Here is a 15,429-nt window from a genome sequence, read left to right on the forward strand (position 1 = left end):
CTGTTACCTCCAGGGATTTATTAATAGTCTTGCAGGCCAGTTTATATTTCAGACGCTATTTAACAGCAATCATGATCAACCTGGGCGATTTGTTCTTATTTCAAGCAATTTGTCAGCAAATTTAAATCCTTACTTTACAACTAATGATATTATAAAAAATAAAATCCTTTATTTAATTATGTATTTTCTGTTGAGAACATATTTATAAACCTTTACTATAGCACTATAGGGACAAATTAAACGTTAAATATTGTAGCGTAAAAGAATACGACTTCACCCTGAACAACGTGGCTACCCCTACACTGGTTTTACGGGCAATTTGTCAGGTTAAACAACCTGCTAAAACTCTACACTCTGCCCTCCCTATAGGGCTAAACGTGCTATTTGTTATGCACACTGGACTTTAAACTCTGACGTAATCTCGGTTAGTGCAATTTTGCTTCGCTCTACCTCATCCGGGCAAGAGAGCGACGCCAGCCGCACACGCCGGACGGCCGGGTGAAAGCGCTAGCTAGCGGCTTGAAAATGACAGGACGTAGCACGAGATTTCAGCTCTGGAGGTTCCTGAAAGTCGCCTTGTTGAGCGCGTTACTACTGGTGTGTGTTTTGCTAGTCGTGGCCACGATTAGGACTCTGACCCTGGACGTGAACGAGGGGCTCGGGCTCGCTCGCTGGGAAGAGAAGGAGATTGTCCCCTTCGGCATCAGCCCGCTGCAGCGACAGCAGCTACTGGATAATTTTAAGGGTGGGTCCTCCTGTTGAATAATGGACACGGGGCTATAGCTTCTGCCAGGGTCGTGCAGGTCTATAGGTCAGTACAGTAGTAGCAGGTTTTACTGATTGTAACGTAAGCTCTTTAGGGTGCATATTGCTGAAAAGAGCGGAAAAGCAGGTCGTTTTTAACTTGTGTTATTTATGTAACTGCGATGTGATTTTAGTGTCTCCAGTTCATAGCTTGTGTTCCGTTGCACTTCAGGCAAAACTGCAGGCAAACACCAAGCAGCAGCAATAATTGTAACAGCTGCAACGAAAGAAGCAAAAACATTTGCTGACTATGAAAGAAATAAGAGTAACCCACATCGAAAGACGTTATCGGTGTGTGTTGTGTTTTTCCTCCTCTTAGTTACGCAACGCCCTGAAAACTTAATCGCGTAACTCCGCAAACCTGTGCAAACTGATTCAAGATAAGTCAAACATGGAGCAACCCGGTTTTCAGAGCCAGGAAGTCTTAAAATTGTAACATGATTCAAAAGTCTGTGCTTTGAGTGATTTTAGCCAGCGACTAAACTTTTTTTTACAATGAGACATTCCCTACAACATGATTTCTAAGTTAACTTTTATTCTCCTTTTTAAATTTAGTTCACTTATTTGCAGCTTGATAAAATAACAAGACGCCGTCTTTTCTTAAAACAGAAGCATCGCGGGTCGGGTGTATTTGAAGACGTTTGTTGTTTCTCCCGTTTTTTCTGGTTGCGCAGCGGCGATTCGCATCCCGACGGTGTCCTTCTCGGACACAGAGCTCAACTACACAGCCCTGCGGGAGTTCCGGGACTTTCTGCCCACAGGTACCACAGAACCACCTTCTTAAACCCTCTGCACATTTAGTTATGTTATGGAATCAACTATTAACTTAACTGGCTTAAATTACCCCAGTTATTAGGGATCTAGTCTTGAACAAATGTATCCGGAACATGATAAGGACCCAGTGCAGGTCTAGTCTGTAAGCAGAGCGATGGTATGGCTGCACATTGGTGTTCTCTCTAATACTACAAGGTTTGCGTGTGGTGAGCGAGCAGAATGGTAAAGCTTATGGTATAAAAATTTTCTAAGCTTTGATATGAGGTGAGAGGTAAAGAAAAGGGAAAATGAAAAGTGGGACTGTAAATGGATTTCTTTTCCCCTGTGCCAGTCTTCCCCACTGTGTTCGCCTCCAGCCTAGTGAAGTATGAGCTCGTTGCCAACTACAGCCACCTGTTCACCGTGCCGGGCTCGGACCCGGGCCTGCAGCCCTACATGCTGATCGCCCACCTCGACGTGGTGCCCGCCTCCGAGGGCGACGGCTGGGAAGCTCCGCCCTTCTCTGCCCAGGAGATGGGCGGCTTCATCTACGGCCGTGGCACCATTGACGACAAGCACTCGCTCATGGTAGGGACCGAGTTGCAGGACAGGCCTGGCCAGGAGGCCGGGAGGCTGCGGCCTGTCTGTGTTATCCAAGATCTTCCCCTGTAACGGATGGTGCAAACTGAGGGGGATTGTCATTAACAGTTCTCTTGTCTGTGGAGACAAAAGTGAACATGTTTACCTGAGCTTGTGTTTTAGGTTGTAAGTTTAACTGCTAACATGTAAAAAGCCTATGGATGAATATGGGTATTGATATGGATCAATAATGTGTGTTATCCCTACAAACAGTTGCACTTATTCAGAAGCCACTTGCGTGCCTCACAAGTAATAATAATAATAATTAATAATTCTTTACACTTACATAGCGCTTTCCTGGATGCTCCACTCAAAGCGCTTTACAGGTAATGGGGACTTTCCTCCACCACCACCATCAAAGTGCAGCTCCACCTGGATGATGCGACAGCAGCCATATTGCACCAGTACACTCACCACACACCAGCTGTCTGTGGGGAGAACAGTGATGAAGCTGATTCATAAAAGGGGATTATTGGGAGGCCGTGATTGGTAAAGACCAGAGGGAAATTTGGCCAGGACACCAGGGTAACACCACTGCTCATTTTGAGAAACGCCCTGGGATATTTCCAGGAAAGTGTTCCCATAATAATACTGGGGCATCAGGACCCACACAGACTGCACCTTTTCCAGCAGCAAACTTTGCTTTCATAGGAGGTCTACCTCCTTGTGGTGGACTGGTTAATTATGTCAGAAACTATCATTTAAATTGTACTAAAAGGGAATTAAAGTATTCAAATCTGGAAAAGTTTCAAAAGCCATGCATTTGTATCTCTGTGGAGGGATCCTGTTTTATATTGGGTTTTTTTTGTTTGAAGAAAGTCACATGTTCTTACAGGGGATAACGGACAACACCAGGTTTCATAATTAGGGGTCTGCATTCTTCCTAATTGAACTCGGTGTAAGAGCACTTGCATTTGTGTAAAAGTGAATGGGACAGGAGGTAAAAAAAAGTTACTGTCTCTTCATCTCTGCAGACAGAGAGCTTTTGTTGTCTCCAGGACAAAGAAATGATTAAAAAATTTTATCTCAAACAGTTGTTCCTCTTTAAATTGGCTCTTTTTCCGATGCAATCCCTGCTTGCTGGTATTTTCATTAACAGTCCAGCACATGACCTGCTATTGAGAAAGAACAGCACTAGAATCCTCAGTCCAGGTTCATAATCCTGGGAAATTCTGAGTTCAGTTGTTTTTAGGAGCATTATAAGTCCCTTGTTTCAATAGCTTTTAACTATTAATGCCTGTGAACGAGGCACTGCTTTGCACAAGGGGTTGCGGGAGAATGGAACAAGTTAGCAAGTAAAATGGCAGAACATGGTACCCTGGTTGCTTTCAGGAAATGACTGCATTATATCTGCTCATCATTTAGCTGCTAACAGCCAAGAGAGCTAGATGGGATCAACAGTTTCTTCTCCTTTGTGACTTTTCTCATGTTTTTCTGTGCTTGTCTATCTGCAGGCAATCCTGCAGGCTCTGGAGTACCTGCTGCAGAAAGGGTACAGACCTCGGCGCACATTGTACATTGGCTTGGGTCACGACGAGGAGGTAAGAGGAGACTGAGAGGGCAGAATGTGTGAAAACATCTGTGAATCCTTTGATGGTCACTGACCAGGCCAGTCTTGGGATTCAGAGCTGATGTTTCATTGAGGAAATCAGAGGCTTAATTGGGGTAACTTTTTTCTGCGGCATAGTATATTTTATTTTGTTAGAATTTTAAGTTGGAAACTTCTTGCGAGTTAATGTAATATTTCTTTGTTATTTGTAAAAAGCAGTCTGATTCAGCATTATATAGTTTTGTAATGGGACTTAGCCATAGTTTGTCACAATGTCATAGTGATTTGCATGAATCCAAATATGAGAACATGCAGGTATTGAATACATACAGCTCAGGGTGATTAAAAAGCAGGTTACTTCAAAAAACGTCCCCAGAAGTGATCAAGCCTCCCCCATTTGGCTAACTGTCAGAACTGGCTCCAGTCCAGGGTGTAAGATTGTGTATAAAGAAGTTCAAGTTTGTCATTCCAGCCATATACAGTACAAGTATACAGAGGAGCGAGACATTGTTCTCCAGGTCTACGGTGTGAACACAGACAAGACAATGCTATAGACAATGCTGACATAGACATTTTCTAGCAGGGTACAGGGTACATAAAGTGCAATGTGCATAGTGCAATTTACTTTACAGGTTTGTGCAAAAAATACATCGGACAGTATGCCTGACATTAGGCAAAAAAGAGCTAAGTTTCCAGATTTGGAGTAGGTGCGGTAGGTATCAGGGTGTTGAGGAGCCTGACAGCCTGTGGGTGAAAAAAAGCTGTTACAGAGTCTGGTGGAGCTGGCCTGTACACTGCAATACCTTTTACCAGATGGTAGGAGGGCAAAGAGGTTACAGGAGGGATGGGAGGGATCGTCCTCAATACTGGAGGCTTTGTGTGTGCAGCGTTTGTGGTAGATGTCCTGAATGGATGGAAGGTAGGCTCCAATGATGTTTCCTGCAGTATTGACAATTCCCAAACCAAACAATGATGCAGTTTGTCAAGATGCTCTTGAGGGTAACTCTATAGAATGTGGATAGTATGGGGGGGGGTTTGAGGAGTATGAGGTTTGCCCTTCTCAGTCACCACAGGAAGTGGAGACGTTAGCTAGGGAGGTGGTGTTGATGGTCCAACTGAGGTCATCTGTGATATGCACACCAAGAAACTTAGTACTTCTAGCTTTCTCTACAGGGGAGCTGTTGATGCAGTGCAGTGAGGAGTGATCAGCGCAAGCCCTCCCGAAGTCAATTATCATCTCTTTTGTCTTATCTCCATTCAGAGACAAATTGTTGTTTAAGCACCAGAACAGAGGAATATTATTATGTTAATTAGCTGGTCTATGCAAATTTAATAAAAATGGTAAGAAGTCAATGTATCCAGGACCTGTCATGGCTTGTGAGAGTCTGCAGCTGGCACAGTCTGGAGTGTTGGTGATTATTTCTGTCCCTGCACTTGTGTTTCTGGTGCCATGCAGGTAAACGGCCTGCAGGGGGCAATGAGCATCGTGAGGAAACTTCAGTCTCGCGGTGTGAAGTTGTCCTTTGTACTGGATGAGGGTCTGTCTGTGATTGACGGCGTCATTGACGGACTAACTGAACCGGTTGCTCTGTGAGACATCATTATCTGTTATACTTCTGCAATGAATCTGATCTATGCAATCCTTTTTTAACCCTCCTGATCAGGTTAAAACATGATTTTTAGAAGGGGACAGCTCATATTTGTGCAGAGAACTGAGGTTCAAATGTACTGTAGCTTGCTTAAAATCAAATAGTCTTTTCACAGTGATTTCCCATTTACAAGACCAGATCTATCTTGTCCCCTCAAACTTGGGTGAAGTTTGCCTCAGAGCACTGCAGAGTTAATGTGGAAGATTGTAAAAACACAGGATTGAACCTCACACCCGAAGAAGGCTCCACAGCCAAAATGTTGTTTTCTTTCTTCTCTTTTCAGCATGGGATAAACCTATTACTTGTTCCAAAACACAGGATTTCCTAATATAGAGATGAGTCTTGTTCGTCTAAAGCTTAGAACTATTTCAATTTCACCTTGAACATTCATTGTTTCTTTTCTCTTCTAAATTGAGTTACCGCCAAGTAGAGGTCGATTCCTGTAAATTTTAGCTTGAAAGACAATCGGAGCACTTGCTGACTGTGTTTTGCAGCGAGAATTAAATAGGAGGCTTCATGATCCTGCACTTAAGGTAAAGATCAGCTCACCAAAGGGGAGGGTTTCCAGCTTTGTTCCTGACTCTGTATTGCTCTGAATATATTTTCTTCTGTTCTGCCCTACAGGTAAAATGCCAAATCTGTTGTAATGCTACAGCAACAGGCATCAGTACCTTGATATTTGTATCTCATTTTGCATAAAATCATCACTGTCTCCTGATAGGCTAGAGCATTTCAACACCTTTACAGAGTTAACAATTCTTAGAAATTCAGAGCAGCCTAGAAATTCAGAGCAAATGTTGCTTCCATCTCTTTAAGATGGGGGAAAGCCGTGTTTTGTACTGAAGGGGGGAAATGACAGAACTGTGTGTTCCTCGCTGTGGAGCAGTATAGGTATCGGTGAGAAGGGCCAGGCCACGGTCAAGCTGAGTGTGACCACGAGCCCCGGGCACTCCTCCATGCCTCTGCGAGAGAGCAGCATCGGCATCCTGGCAGCAGCTGTGACCAGGTGAGAGAAGACAGCCGGAGCCAGAATCGGCCCTCTGCAGTTCGCAAGATCCATCCGTTTTCTAACTGCTTCATCTTGCCCAGGCAGAGGGAGACAGACCCTATCCTGGCAACACAGTCCACAAGATTTTCTTTTAGCTACTATTATTCACCTCAAAGTATAGGAAAAAAAAAACATCAATCCAAAACTGATTATCAGAGCACAAGGTAGAGTTTAGCAAATGTACTCTCCTGATTTGCAGTGAAATATTGTTGGATGGGTCTGGAGCAGACTGCTGTCTGTGGTGACCCCTATAGATAGAATGTATGACTTGTCATCTTGGACTTCTGTGTGCAACACACTTCTTTTCTGCTGTTTCCAGGCTGGAACAGAACCCCATTCCCAGCATGTTTGGGTTAGGCCCAGAGCTTGCGACCTTTGAGCACCTGGCCCATAAGGTAAAGTTAGCTTTCCGACATTCCTGGTGTATTTAATTCCAGGCCCTGGGTCCTTCCGGGTCTGTACCTATCAGAGGGATGTCTGATACTTTCTTATTTCCTCTGTTTCTGCTGCTTAGATGAACATCCTCATTTCCTCTGCCTTCATGACCATTTTTTATCATAATATTTATAATAGTGTACTAATAATTGAATTCATTGTTTGATTATGGGGGCATTTCTAATTGAATGGCTTTTTGTTTATTATGCTCAAGTTCAGGAGGGGTTGCGGCTCATTCCTGTTAAATGTGTCGTGCAGGTGAGAGTGGTGGCCCTTCCTCTAATGTATGTATTCTGTGTAATAGCTATGCAAGTCAAATGTGAACCACCTATTGACACATCACTTTGTGATGAACAGACATATGTGGAATGGTGCTGTGGCACAACCATTTCCAGCGTGTTTTTTCTGTCTCCTTCTGCTGAGGTCAGTTAATTACATTTCGGAAAACGCACCCGAATGAGGAAAGTTCTGAAACTCATTAACCAATGGAGAGTTGATAAGTACATGTACCTTTCACTGTTAGAGCTGGATGCAGATTTTAAAAGTATTGCAACCACTTCCTGTGACATTTTGCAGTTCACACTCCCTCTGAAATTCTTCATGACCAACCTTTGGCTGTTTTCTCCCCTGATTGGCAGGTAAGCGCAGTCTTGAGTTTATTTTGGTTTAAACCCGTTCTGCATTACTCGTCTTTATTTAGCAGTTGCTGTCTTCCCCTCCCACAGGGTTATGGAAGGAAAACCAGATTCCAATGCCTTTGTCCGAACTACAACTGCAGTCACCATGTTTAACTCTGGCATTAAGGTATAATCATAGCAGATACACTAGTAGAGAAGAATCTCTGGGCTCCGCAGTTCAAATCTTTATACATAAATCTTTGTGAATGGTTACAAGTTAGTGTGAATTTGCTTAGACATGGCAGATGAGTGAAAATTGAACTGTAACTAAAAGAAAAGTTCAGGTTTTTATCATTCATACATAGTCAACAAAATGGTGAGCTTTGTTCACTTAGGACCCAGAGAGAAATTAAAAACGTGCTAGTGCAGTTACCAGTGGGCTCCAGCAGGTGGCTCCCCTCAACAAGGTTTACCCTGAAGTAGAACCATTTCTAAGAGCTGGTTGTACAGACACCAGCTGTACTTGCTTGCCTAAATTATTATTATTAGGTTGCCTGTGATCAGTGCCAATCAGGATCTGTAAAACTACTGCTAAAATCATAAGAAAATATTGCAACTAGATGCATCTTCCTTTAAATGCAATCTCTGTATCCTTTTAATTTCTGTTTAAACCCCCATTTATATGCTTCTCTGTGCTGTTAGATCAATGTCATCCCTCCGTATGCCGAAGCGTTTGTCAATCTGCGGATCCACTCTGCGCAGACGCTGCAGGAGGTAAGTGTGGGGATGTCTGTCTGTGCACGAGGACCTACGGCCGCGCAGGGGAAATGGGCGAGACTCAGCCAGACAGGCGCAGAAGCACAGTCCTCGTGGATCCGTCAGCCCGAGAGGGTTGATCAAAACCTTTCTCTCGGCAGGAACGTAAGAATTTAGAGGAGTGTTAAACAGGCTTATTTAAGCAGTTTGTTGGGTCAAGTGGGTAATAAAGGGCTTGGGTGGCACAGGACCTTCTCAGGAGCCTTTGGGTGACTTCTCGTGATGAGGAGTGTAGTGTGGTGGGGAAGACATCTGAGAAGCAGACTTAGCTGTGACCTGCCGTGCGATGGCTTGGGGAGAACCAGCGTGTTCTCGGTCCCGCCTTGCACCCTGGGCTGATGGGATAGGCTTTGACTTGCTGCGGCCCTCACCAGAAATAAGCGGCTAATTGCTCAAGGATGGATTTGACTTGACCCTGTAGGTTAAAACCTGATTGTAAGAATGGGGACTCCCCTCCACCACCACCAATGTGCAGCACCCACCTGGATGCAACAGCAGCCATAGTGCTCCAGAACACTCACCTGGTAGGGATTATTAGGAAGCCATGATTGGTAAAGGCCAATGGGAAATTTGGCCAGGATGCCAGGGTTACACCCCTACTCTTTTCAAGAAGCACCCTGGGATTTTTAATGACCACAGAGAGTCAGGACCTTGGTTTTACGTCTCATCCGAAGGACGGTGCCTGTTTACAGTATAGTGTTCCTGTCAGCGCCCTGCTGGCCCCACTAACACCTCTTCCAGCAGCAACCTTAGTTTTTCCCAGGAGGTCTCACATCCAGGTACTGACCAGGTTCACACCTGCTTAGCTTCAGTGGGCTGCCAGTTGTGAATTGCAGAGTTATGTCGCTGGGTCTTCTCCAGGTCCTGGAGATAATCAGGGACATTATTGGGGATGAACGGGTGAAGCTGGAGCTGGTCAATGGTTTTGATCCCCCTCGCGTCAGCTCCTACGACGAGAAGTCCTTTGGGTTCCAGATCATCAAGAAGACAGTCCTGGACTCCTTCCCCCAGGTGACAGTGGCTCCAGGTAGGACTCTGCCCAGATACACCTGGACAGTCATTAAACAGCCGACCACCAAGGGCTGAATAAAGAATGATCACTTCAAAAACAAGAATGCAGTGAATTTCCATTAATTGTTCTTCCCCAGTTTTCTAAGAACAGAGCAAAACTTGACATCTTCTGATCAGTTTTTCAGTCACCCATGTGAAATGTGTGTTACTGTTACTGTTGATAAGTATCTTTCAGGAGACTGAACCAGTCACATATCTGAGTGTGCCTTTATCTGATTCCAGTGGTTGGGGTGTTTTTGCAGGTATCTGCGTTGGAAACACGGATAGTCGCCACTATGTTGACTTGGCCAAGGACACCTACAGGTTTACTCCAACCTGGTTTAAGAAAGGTGACTTACGCAGGTGAGACAAGATCCATTAACCTCGCTGGACCACAGGGGTGATAGGTCTAGTAGCAGGTTTTTAATTTAAACTCAACTTGGTGAGATTTGATTGCACAGATAATTTCAGGACTTTTTGTCATCCAAACTAAATTTAGAGATTTCTGAAAAGTCAGCGTGAGGTACGTAGCTTGTTTCCTGCCCAGGTAGAGTCTCTTCTTTCACTTTCCTGAATTTCTTCCTTGAGAAAGACCTGCAAAAAGCTTAAAAGCTTAGATTTTTGACAGTAGGTGAAACATTTCCTGTGGTTTGTGTATTTTAATAACTCAGAGGATTTTTCTTAATTTTGTTGCTGGATGTTTTATTAAATTTAATGGCTGATTTTTGGAGTCGCAAATGACTTGTCTACTCATACATCCATTTCACATATCCACAGACAGTGGCAGTTAGAAAGTCCTGGAAAAAGTAGTAATTATATAAACGGGTGGAGAAGGGCAGATCTTATCATCTAGCTTCGCTAAAACAAACCTTGAAATGTAATGAATGTTCTAAATATTCTTCTCTTTAAGAAGCAGTGTTAAAACTTGGCTTATCTCAGAGCAGTGTCTGAAAAGAGACTTACAAGCACTCAGAACTTAATTATTTTCCACATTTCTCTGTTCTGATACTAAAGGTTGAAGTCTTGATTCACGTGTCTTTGATTGAAAACATTTTTCTTTGATAAGGGCAGATAAAATGTCACAATCTTCTCAGTTTCTCTGGGATTTAAGTACATTGTTTGCAAAAGAGAAACTTTCCACTGTGACAAATCCTTGAGAGTATCTCGCCAGGAAGCTCTGTTCAGCCCATTCTGCTTGTCTAAGTCCTGAATGGTTTTGTAGTGGAGACCCATTGGGTTGCTTACAGATGGGTTGCTTTGTTCTATCAAATGAAAACCTGAAATCAAAACTCATGAGGTGATTTATTTCAAAGCACTTTTGGTCTGCTGAATAATTTACCCTATAATCTGAAATTGCTTTAAAAAGATTGAATTTAACAATGTAGCTAAGGAGGATATTTTAAATTAGGTTTTCAATTACGATTGTTGATCTGGTGTTCAGGAGAGAGGAACAGATGAAATTAGTGCGCACTCAGTGTAGCTGCTCCGTGATGAGCTCAGCGCTGAACAGCTTGCAGCCCTTTAGTCCTACTCCACTGCAGTCCTTAGACAGGAGTCACCAATCTCTTAATTGTTAGTATTGATCCTGATATGAAACAACTACTTGATGAGCTGGTTGTAGCAGAAATACTCTGAGGATGGAGTGGATTGCAGAGACTGCACATTTGGTAGCCCCTGCAACAGGATACTGCTGGAATGCACAGGCACTTCAGACCCATTCAGACAATCGCGTCTGCTTCGTGCTGGTGGAAAAATAGCTCTCTATTCAACTCGGGGATGTTTATAGAATCTCGGAATGGCTGCAGTAATGTGGCACAGAAATGACTGCACTTTTATGTAACAACACCTTTTCAGGCATTCTAGGTTTTTTTGGGTCACTTGGCAATGAGTCATATTCTATTTATAAAGCAGACACAGACATAGTTACAGAAAATGTTGTGAGAAAAACTATTTTTTCTCTGATTCAGTGCACCAGTTACACAAACCAAAATAACTGTTTTATTTGCAGTTTTATCACTCGTGCACACCGTGCTGGGTTGACATTTTGCTTTCTTCTTTTTTCCTTCTTTACTTGATCTTGGGGAAACTGTAACCATCTTATTTGAAGCTTACTCCTGATAAGTCTGCATTTTGTAGTGCCAAAAGTAGCTTTGTAGCTTCATGAATGTGTCGAGAGGAACAGACGAGGATCTCCTGACAGTGAGCCAATTAGATGTGGCAGGTAAATGTAACGGATTAGCGGCTACAACACTTCACCGAGGGCTGCCCCTGGAGTTTTCCAAGATACTAACTAATATGAGACAGATATGGCTAAATGACCAGCTTGGCTCCTTGCAGCTAAGTAACGGTCGAAATTGGTGCAACAGTAGAAAATACTAGTGGAGCATTAAATAAATTGTATGAATTTAATTTGGAAACAAGTAATACTCCGTTTCATCTGTAGTTGGCAGCAGGCTGTCTATCTGTGAGCTCTGAGGAATGCCAAATGTATTCTTGAGTTGGCTGGGTGGATACAGGGAATGGGAGCCAGAAACAACTTTACTGCTTCCCTCCCCCAGGTTTCATGGTGTAAACGAGAGGATTTCGGCTAAAAACTACGAAGACCTGGTGGAGTTTTATTTTCGGCTGATTCAGAACTGCGACATCCGCAAACTGCCCGAGCCTCATGGCAGCCTTCACGATCTGTAGAGAACTGTGGGCGTCACGGGCCGCTACCAGCAGGAGCGCCATGTCTGCCCTTCACCAGACGCTGGGTGTTAATGTGCTGGCAGAGGGCTAATATACTGAGGTTGTGCTGGGATAACCTGGAGCGGGTGATACTTAAACATGGCCAAGATGTGCCAGATTGAGGAGGATATTTGAGGAGTGATCTAGTAGATAAACACTGGTCTGTGTGCACTTCAGTTAATTTACCTTTAATTGATGTGTTCTGATCACTTTCTTCGTCTTTTTAATTGACTTAATTGGTATTTGACCCATTTTTTAATCCTAGGGTTTGTGAGGCACTGCTGTGCTGTAAGCAGATAGTTGCACGGTGAGGGAGCCGTGTCAGACAAACAGCCCCTGGCTCAGTCTTAATCTTAATATAAATCAAAACAGTCTTGTTTCATTCTTCGAGAGTGCAGGCAGGAGATCTGCATTTCACCAAAGCATCAGGATTCATATTGTGGATTTCCTAGGCCAGCATAGGTTTAGTTTCAATAGTGGATGATTGCTAACAGTGAAGAAAGATATCTCAACATGGATAGCCCCCTCTCACAGTAACCCAGTTTTATTACATTTGTTCCACTTAACATTAAATCTCCACATTCCATTGCGGTGGAGGTGTAACTTTTTTTTTTTATTTAGACCTGTCTAGACACACTGACCTGCACAGGATTTCTCCTAATCTCTGGAAATATTCTCGTTTTCTGGAAACGAGCCTCTTTCCTGTTGATGTAATTAGAATATTGTCTCCCAGTTACCGGAGACATAAAAGCAAAACCTACTGTATCTTTTGGATACTGTTCAAGATGTAACCTGATCCCACCCCAGGTCAAAATTCACTTTAAAGATTTGTATTATTTAATTGGAATTGATTTTCTGTCTCATATGTCTCTATGTCAGTGCCCTGCTGTTAACAAAATATTGAAGTTACTTAAATCACAATTGAAAATAAAATGGCTTAAATTCTTTCTACAAGATGTGGGGACGGTCAGTTCATATCGAGTTCTTGTCAGAGATTCATGTGCGGGACAAGCATTCAGATTAATCTGAAGTTTAAAATGACTTCTGTTCTCATTTAAAAAGGAAACCTTGATGATAAATTTGTACAGAACACATTGTATAGACTAAATATAGAATGACCAAAGACTGAGGATAAGGTTTTTATAATAATCAGCCACCTTGCAGGTGGATAGTTTGCCAAAACACCCACTGCTCCTTCCTGCTCTTTTCACAAATTGGCATCATCAACAATTGTATCGTTGCTACTTGGAATGTAGAAATATAAGCTGTTGTCTTTCCTTTCTTAATACACTAGTGCTGCTTTTGACAGACTGCTGATGGGGGGAATGCTTGGCACCATTTACTTTAATTTTTCAAAGTTAAACATTTGACATTTCCAGGCAACAGGGGACACAGTGGAGACACAGTGCTTTCAGCTAATACACAGTTTCCGTCAGCACACCATTGTTTGAAGAATTATTTACCTGTGAGAAGCTAGAATGGAAAATTGAGACAGATATTGGTCCTGCTCTCCTTGTTACTTATTATGGGAATACAGTAAGGGAATGTTGGACAAAATGGAAAACAAATTAAATCCTGCAATTATTATCCTTGGAAACCTCTTTACTTTTTGATCTCCTATAGGCCTCCTTCTTTAGCTAATCTTTTTTTCCCCGGTCAGAGGACAGCATCCACTTCAGAACCTGTGAATTTTATCGCTTGTTTCCACAGCGTTCTTAATGGCTGCTTGCTCATATGTCGGCTCAAGGTTCCTGTTGGCACGCTGCATGAAAGCCAGGAGGTAACTGGCAATGAGAAAAGTAGCTGATTAGTTTTTTTCCCCTAGTTAATCCTCTTGGAAAAATCACCAGCTTACTTTGGAAAAACCCTGTCTCGAAAACTCATTAGGGAGCTTGTAGGAGGTTTTTGTCTTAAAACATGTAGAAACAAAAAAGCAGGCTTATTCCCAGGGACAGAAGTTTGTCCGTCGTTGCTAATACTGCTCACAAAGCCCAGCCTTGTGCTGTGGAAAGGTTGTTGCTTCCAGCAAACTGTTTGCCTTGATGTTTTACTGCTGCAATCGCACACTCCCATTGGGTCACTTCTCCGAAACCTGGTTAATCCTGATGTTAAAACCTCCTGGGGTTTCGGGGTGGTTTATTTTCCACTCTTTCAGCATTTTTCTGCAGAGCTTTCTCATTTAATTAGGGTTTGAACCACATACTGGGGAAAATGACAGCAATGAAATGTACAGGTTAGCGAAGCCCCAAAAATGAATGTTTTAAATTCAGATCTCACAACGAGAAAAACAAGGTGGGAAGGAATAAGGGAATGGGGGGTTACATGCTTCCTGGAATGTTATTTTGCTCCTGCCAAGGCTGTAGTAACGTTGGGAAATTCTCCTAGACTGTTCTCTAATATTTTATGCAATCAGTCTGTTTGATTTAGTGTATTTTAGTAGGATATTGCAGTTTCTGTTGCGACCAAATGTAAACTGCAGAAAAAAGATGCTGGCAAAAGTGACAGCTTTGTGGATCAGACACGCAGAATCAAGCCTGCACTGCACTGTTTTTTGTCCTGATTGTACAGTAACTATAACATGCATTGACACTGATGGCTCCATATGTTGCTGACTACATCCCAAGATTCCTCCATGGCTTTCTGAGAACGTCGGGAAGGTTACAGATGAGAGGAGGCCATTTGGCTCATATGGCTCATTTGGTAGTTAGTAGCTAATTGATCTCATCCGGGCGTTTCTTAAAAGAAGCCAAGGTTTTGTTTTCAACAACATGGCTAGGCAGTCTGTGTCAGACTCCTTAGGAGCTTTGTGTGACAAACTTTCCCATTTTCCAATTTAAATGCTCTTTCCCATAGGTTCTACTCAGGTTTTCTCATTTGTGTTTTACTGTTTATGACGGTATCTGAGAATAGAGGCAGAGGAATAAAGCTTTCGTGCACTGGCAGTGTTGAGAACTGAGCTTTGGTAATAGGCGGGAGCCTACATTTTGCTACACACATGGGGGATTGTGCTCATGCTTTATAAAAAAGCATTTGGCCGGTTTGCCCCACTTGGCTGCCCTTGCCGAGCTGCTTGAGTGCTGTGATATGTGACTTTGGCAATTTGTCCCCAAGTCCCCATGTGGTCTGATTTGAGTCTGCCAAGCCCAGCAGGCCTTGTAGGCCAAAGCCTGCTTGGGCCCCAGTGCTGCCAGGGCTTAACAGGTTACTCCACGCCAAGGCCACTGTGCCCATCTCCAAGAGCAGGCAAGCCTGGGCGTTATTCCTGGTGCTTGACCTGCTCTTACATGTGTGCCCTGTGGTAGAAGGGAGCTGTTGCTCTTGGTGGCCATAATCCAGTATCTC

At 43.3% G+C, this 15,429-nt stretch overlaps 1 protein-coding gene across 1 annotated transcript; it reads left to right on the forward strand.

Annotated features, from left to right (window-relative positions):
• The first annotated feature begins 439 nt into the window (after nucleotides 1-439).
• LOC102686324 (N-fatty-acyl-amino acid synthase/hydrolase PM20D1.2) lies at nucleotides 440-13,674 on the forward strand. The gene is made up of 13 exons (XM_006628449.3): nucleotides 440-745; nucleotides 1,479-1,565; nucleotides 1,910-2,145; nucleotides 3,651-3,737; nucleotides 5,202-5,335; nucleotides 6,281-6,400; nucleotides 6,762-6,837; nucleotides 7,454-7,515; nucleotides 7,603-7,681; nucleotides 8,197-8,268; nucleotides 9,172-9,337; nucleotides 9,624-9,723; nucleotides 11,919-13,674. Exons 1-13 carry the CDS (start codon nucleotides 526-528, stop codon nucleotides 12,046-12,048), a joined length of 1,569 nt encoding a protein of 522 aa, XP_006628512.1. The 5' UTR covers nucleotides 440-525; the 3' UTR covers nucleotides 12,049-13,674.
• Nucleotides 13,675-15,429: the final 1,755 nt, after the last annotated feature.

This window comes from Lepisosteus oculatus, chromosome 5 (assembly GCF_040954835.1).
Source record: "Lepisosteus oculatus isolate fLepOcu1 chromosome 5, fLepOcu1.hap2, whole genome shotgun sequence".
Lineage (NCBI taxonomy): Eukaryota > Metazoa > Chordata > Actinopteri > Semionotiformes > Lepisosteidae > Lepisosteus > Lepisosteus oculatus.

Coding starts and splice junctions, on each gene's coding strand:
- LOC102686324 (XM_006628449.3), top strand. CDS start 526: ATGACAGGACGTAGCACGAGATTTCAGCTCTGGAGGTTCCTGAAAGTC. Junction 746..1,478: donor GCTACTGGATAATTTTAAGG/GTGGGTCCTCCT, acceptor CTGGTTGCGCAG/CGGCGATTCGCATCCCGACG. Junction 7,682..8,196: donor TGTTTAACTCTGGCATTAAG/GTATAATCATAG, acceptor CTGTGCTGTTAG/ATCAATGTCATCCCTCCGTA.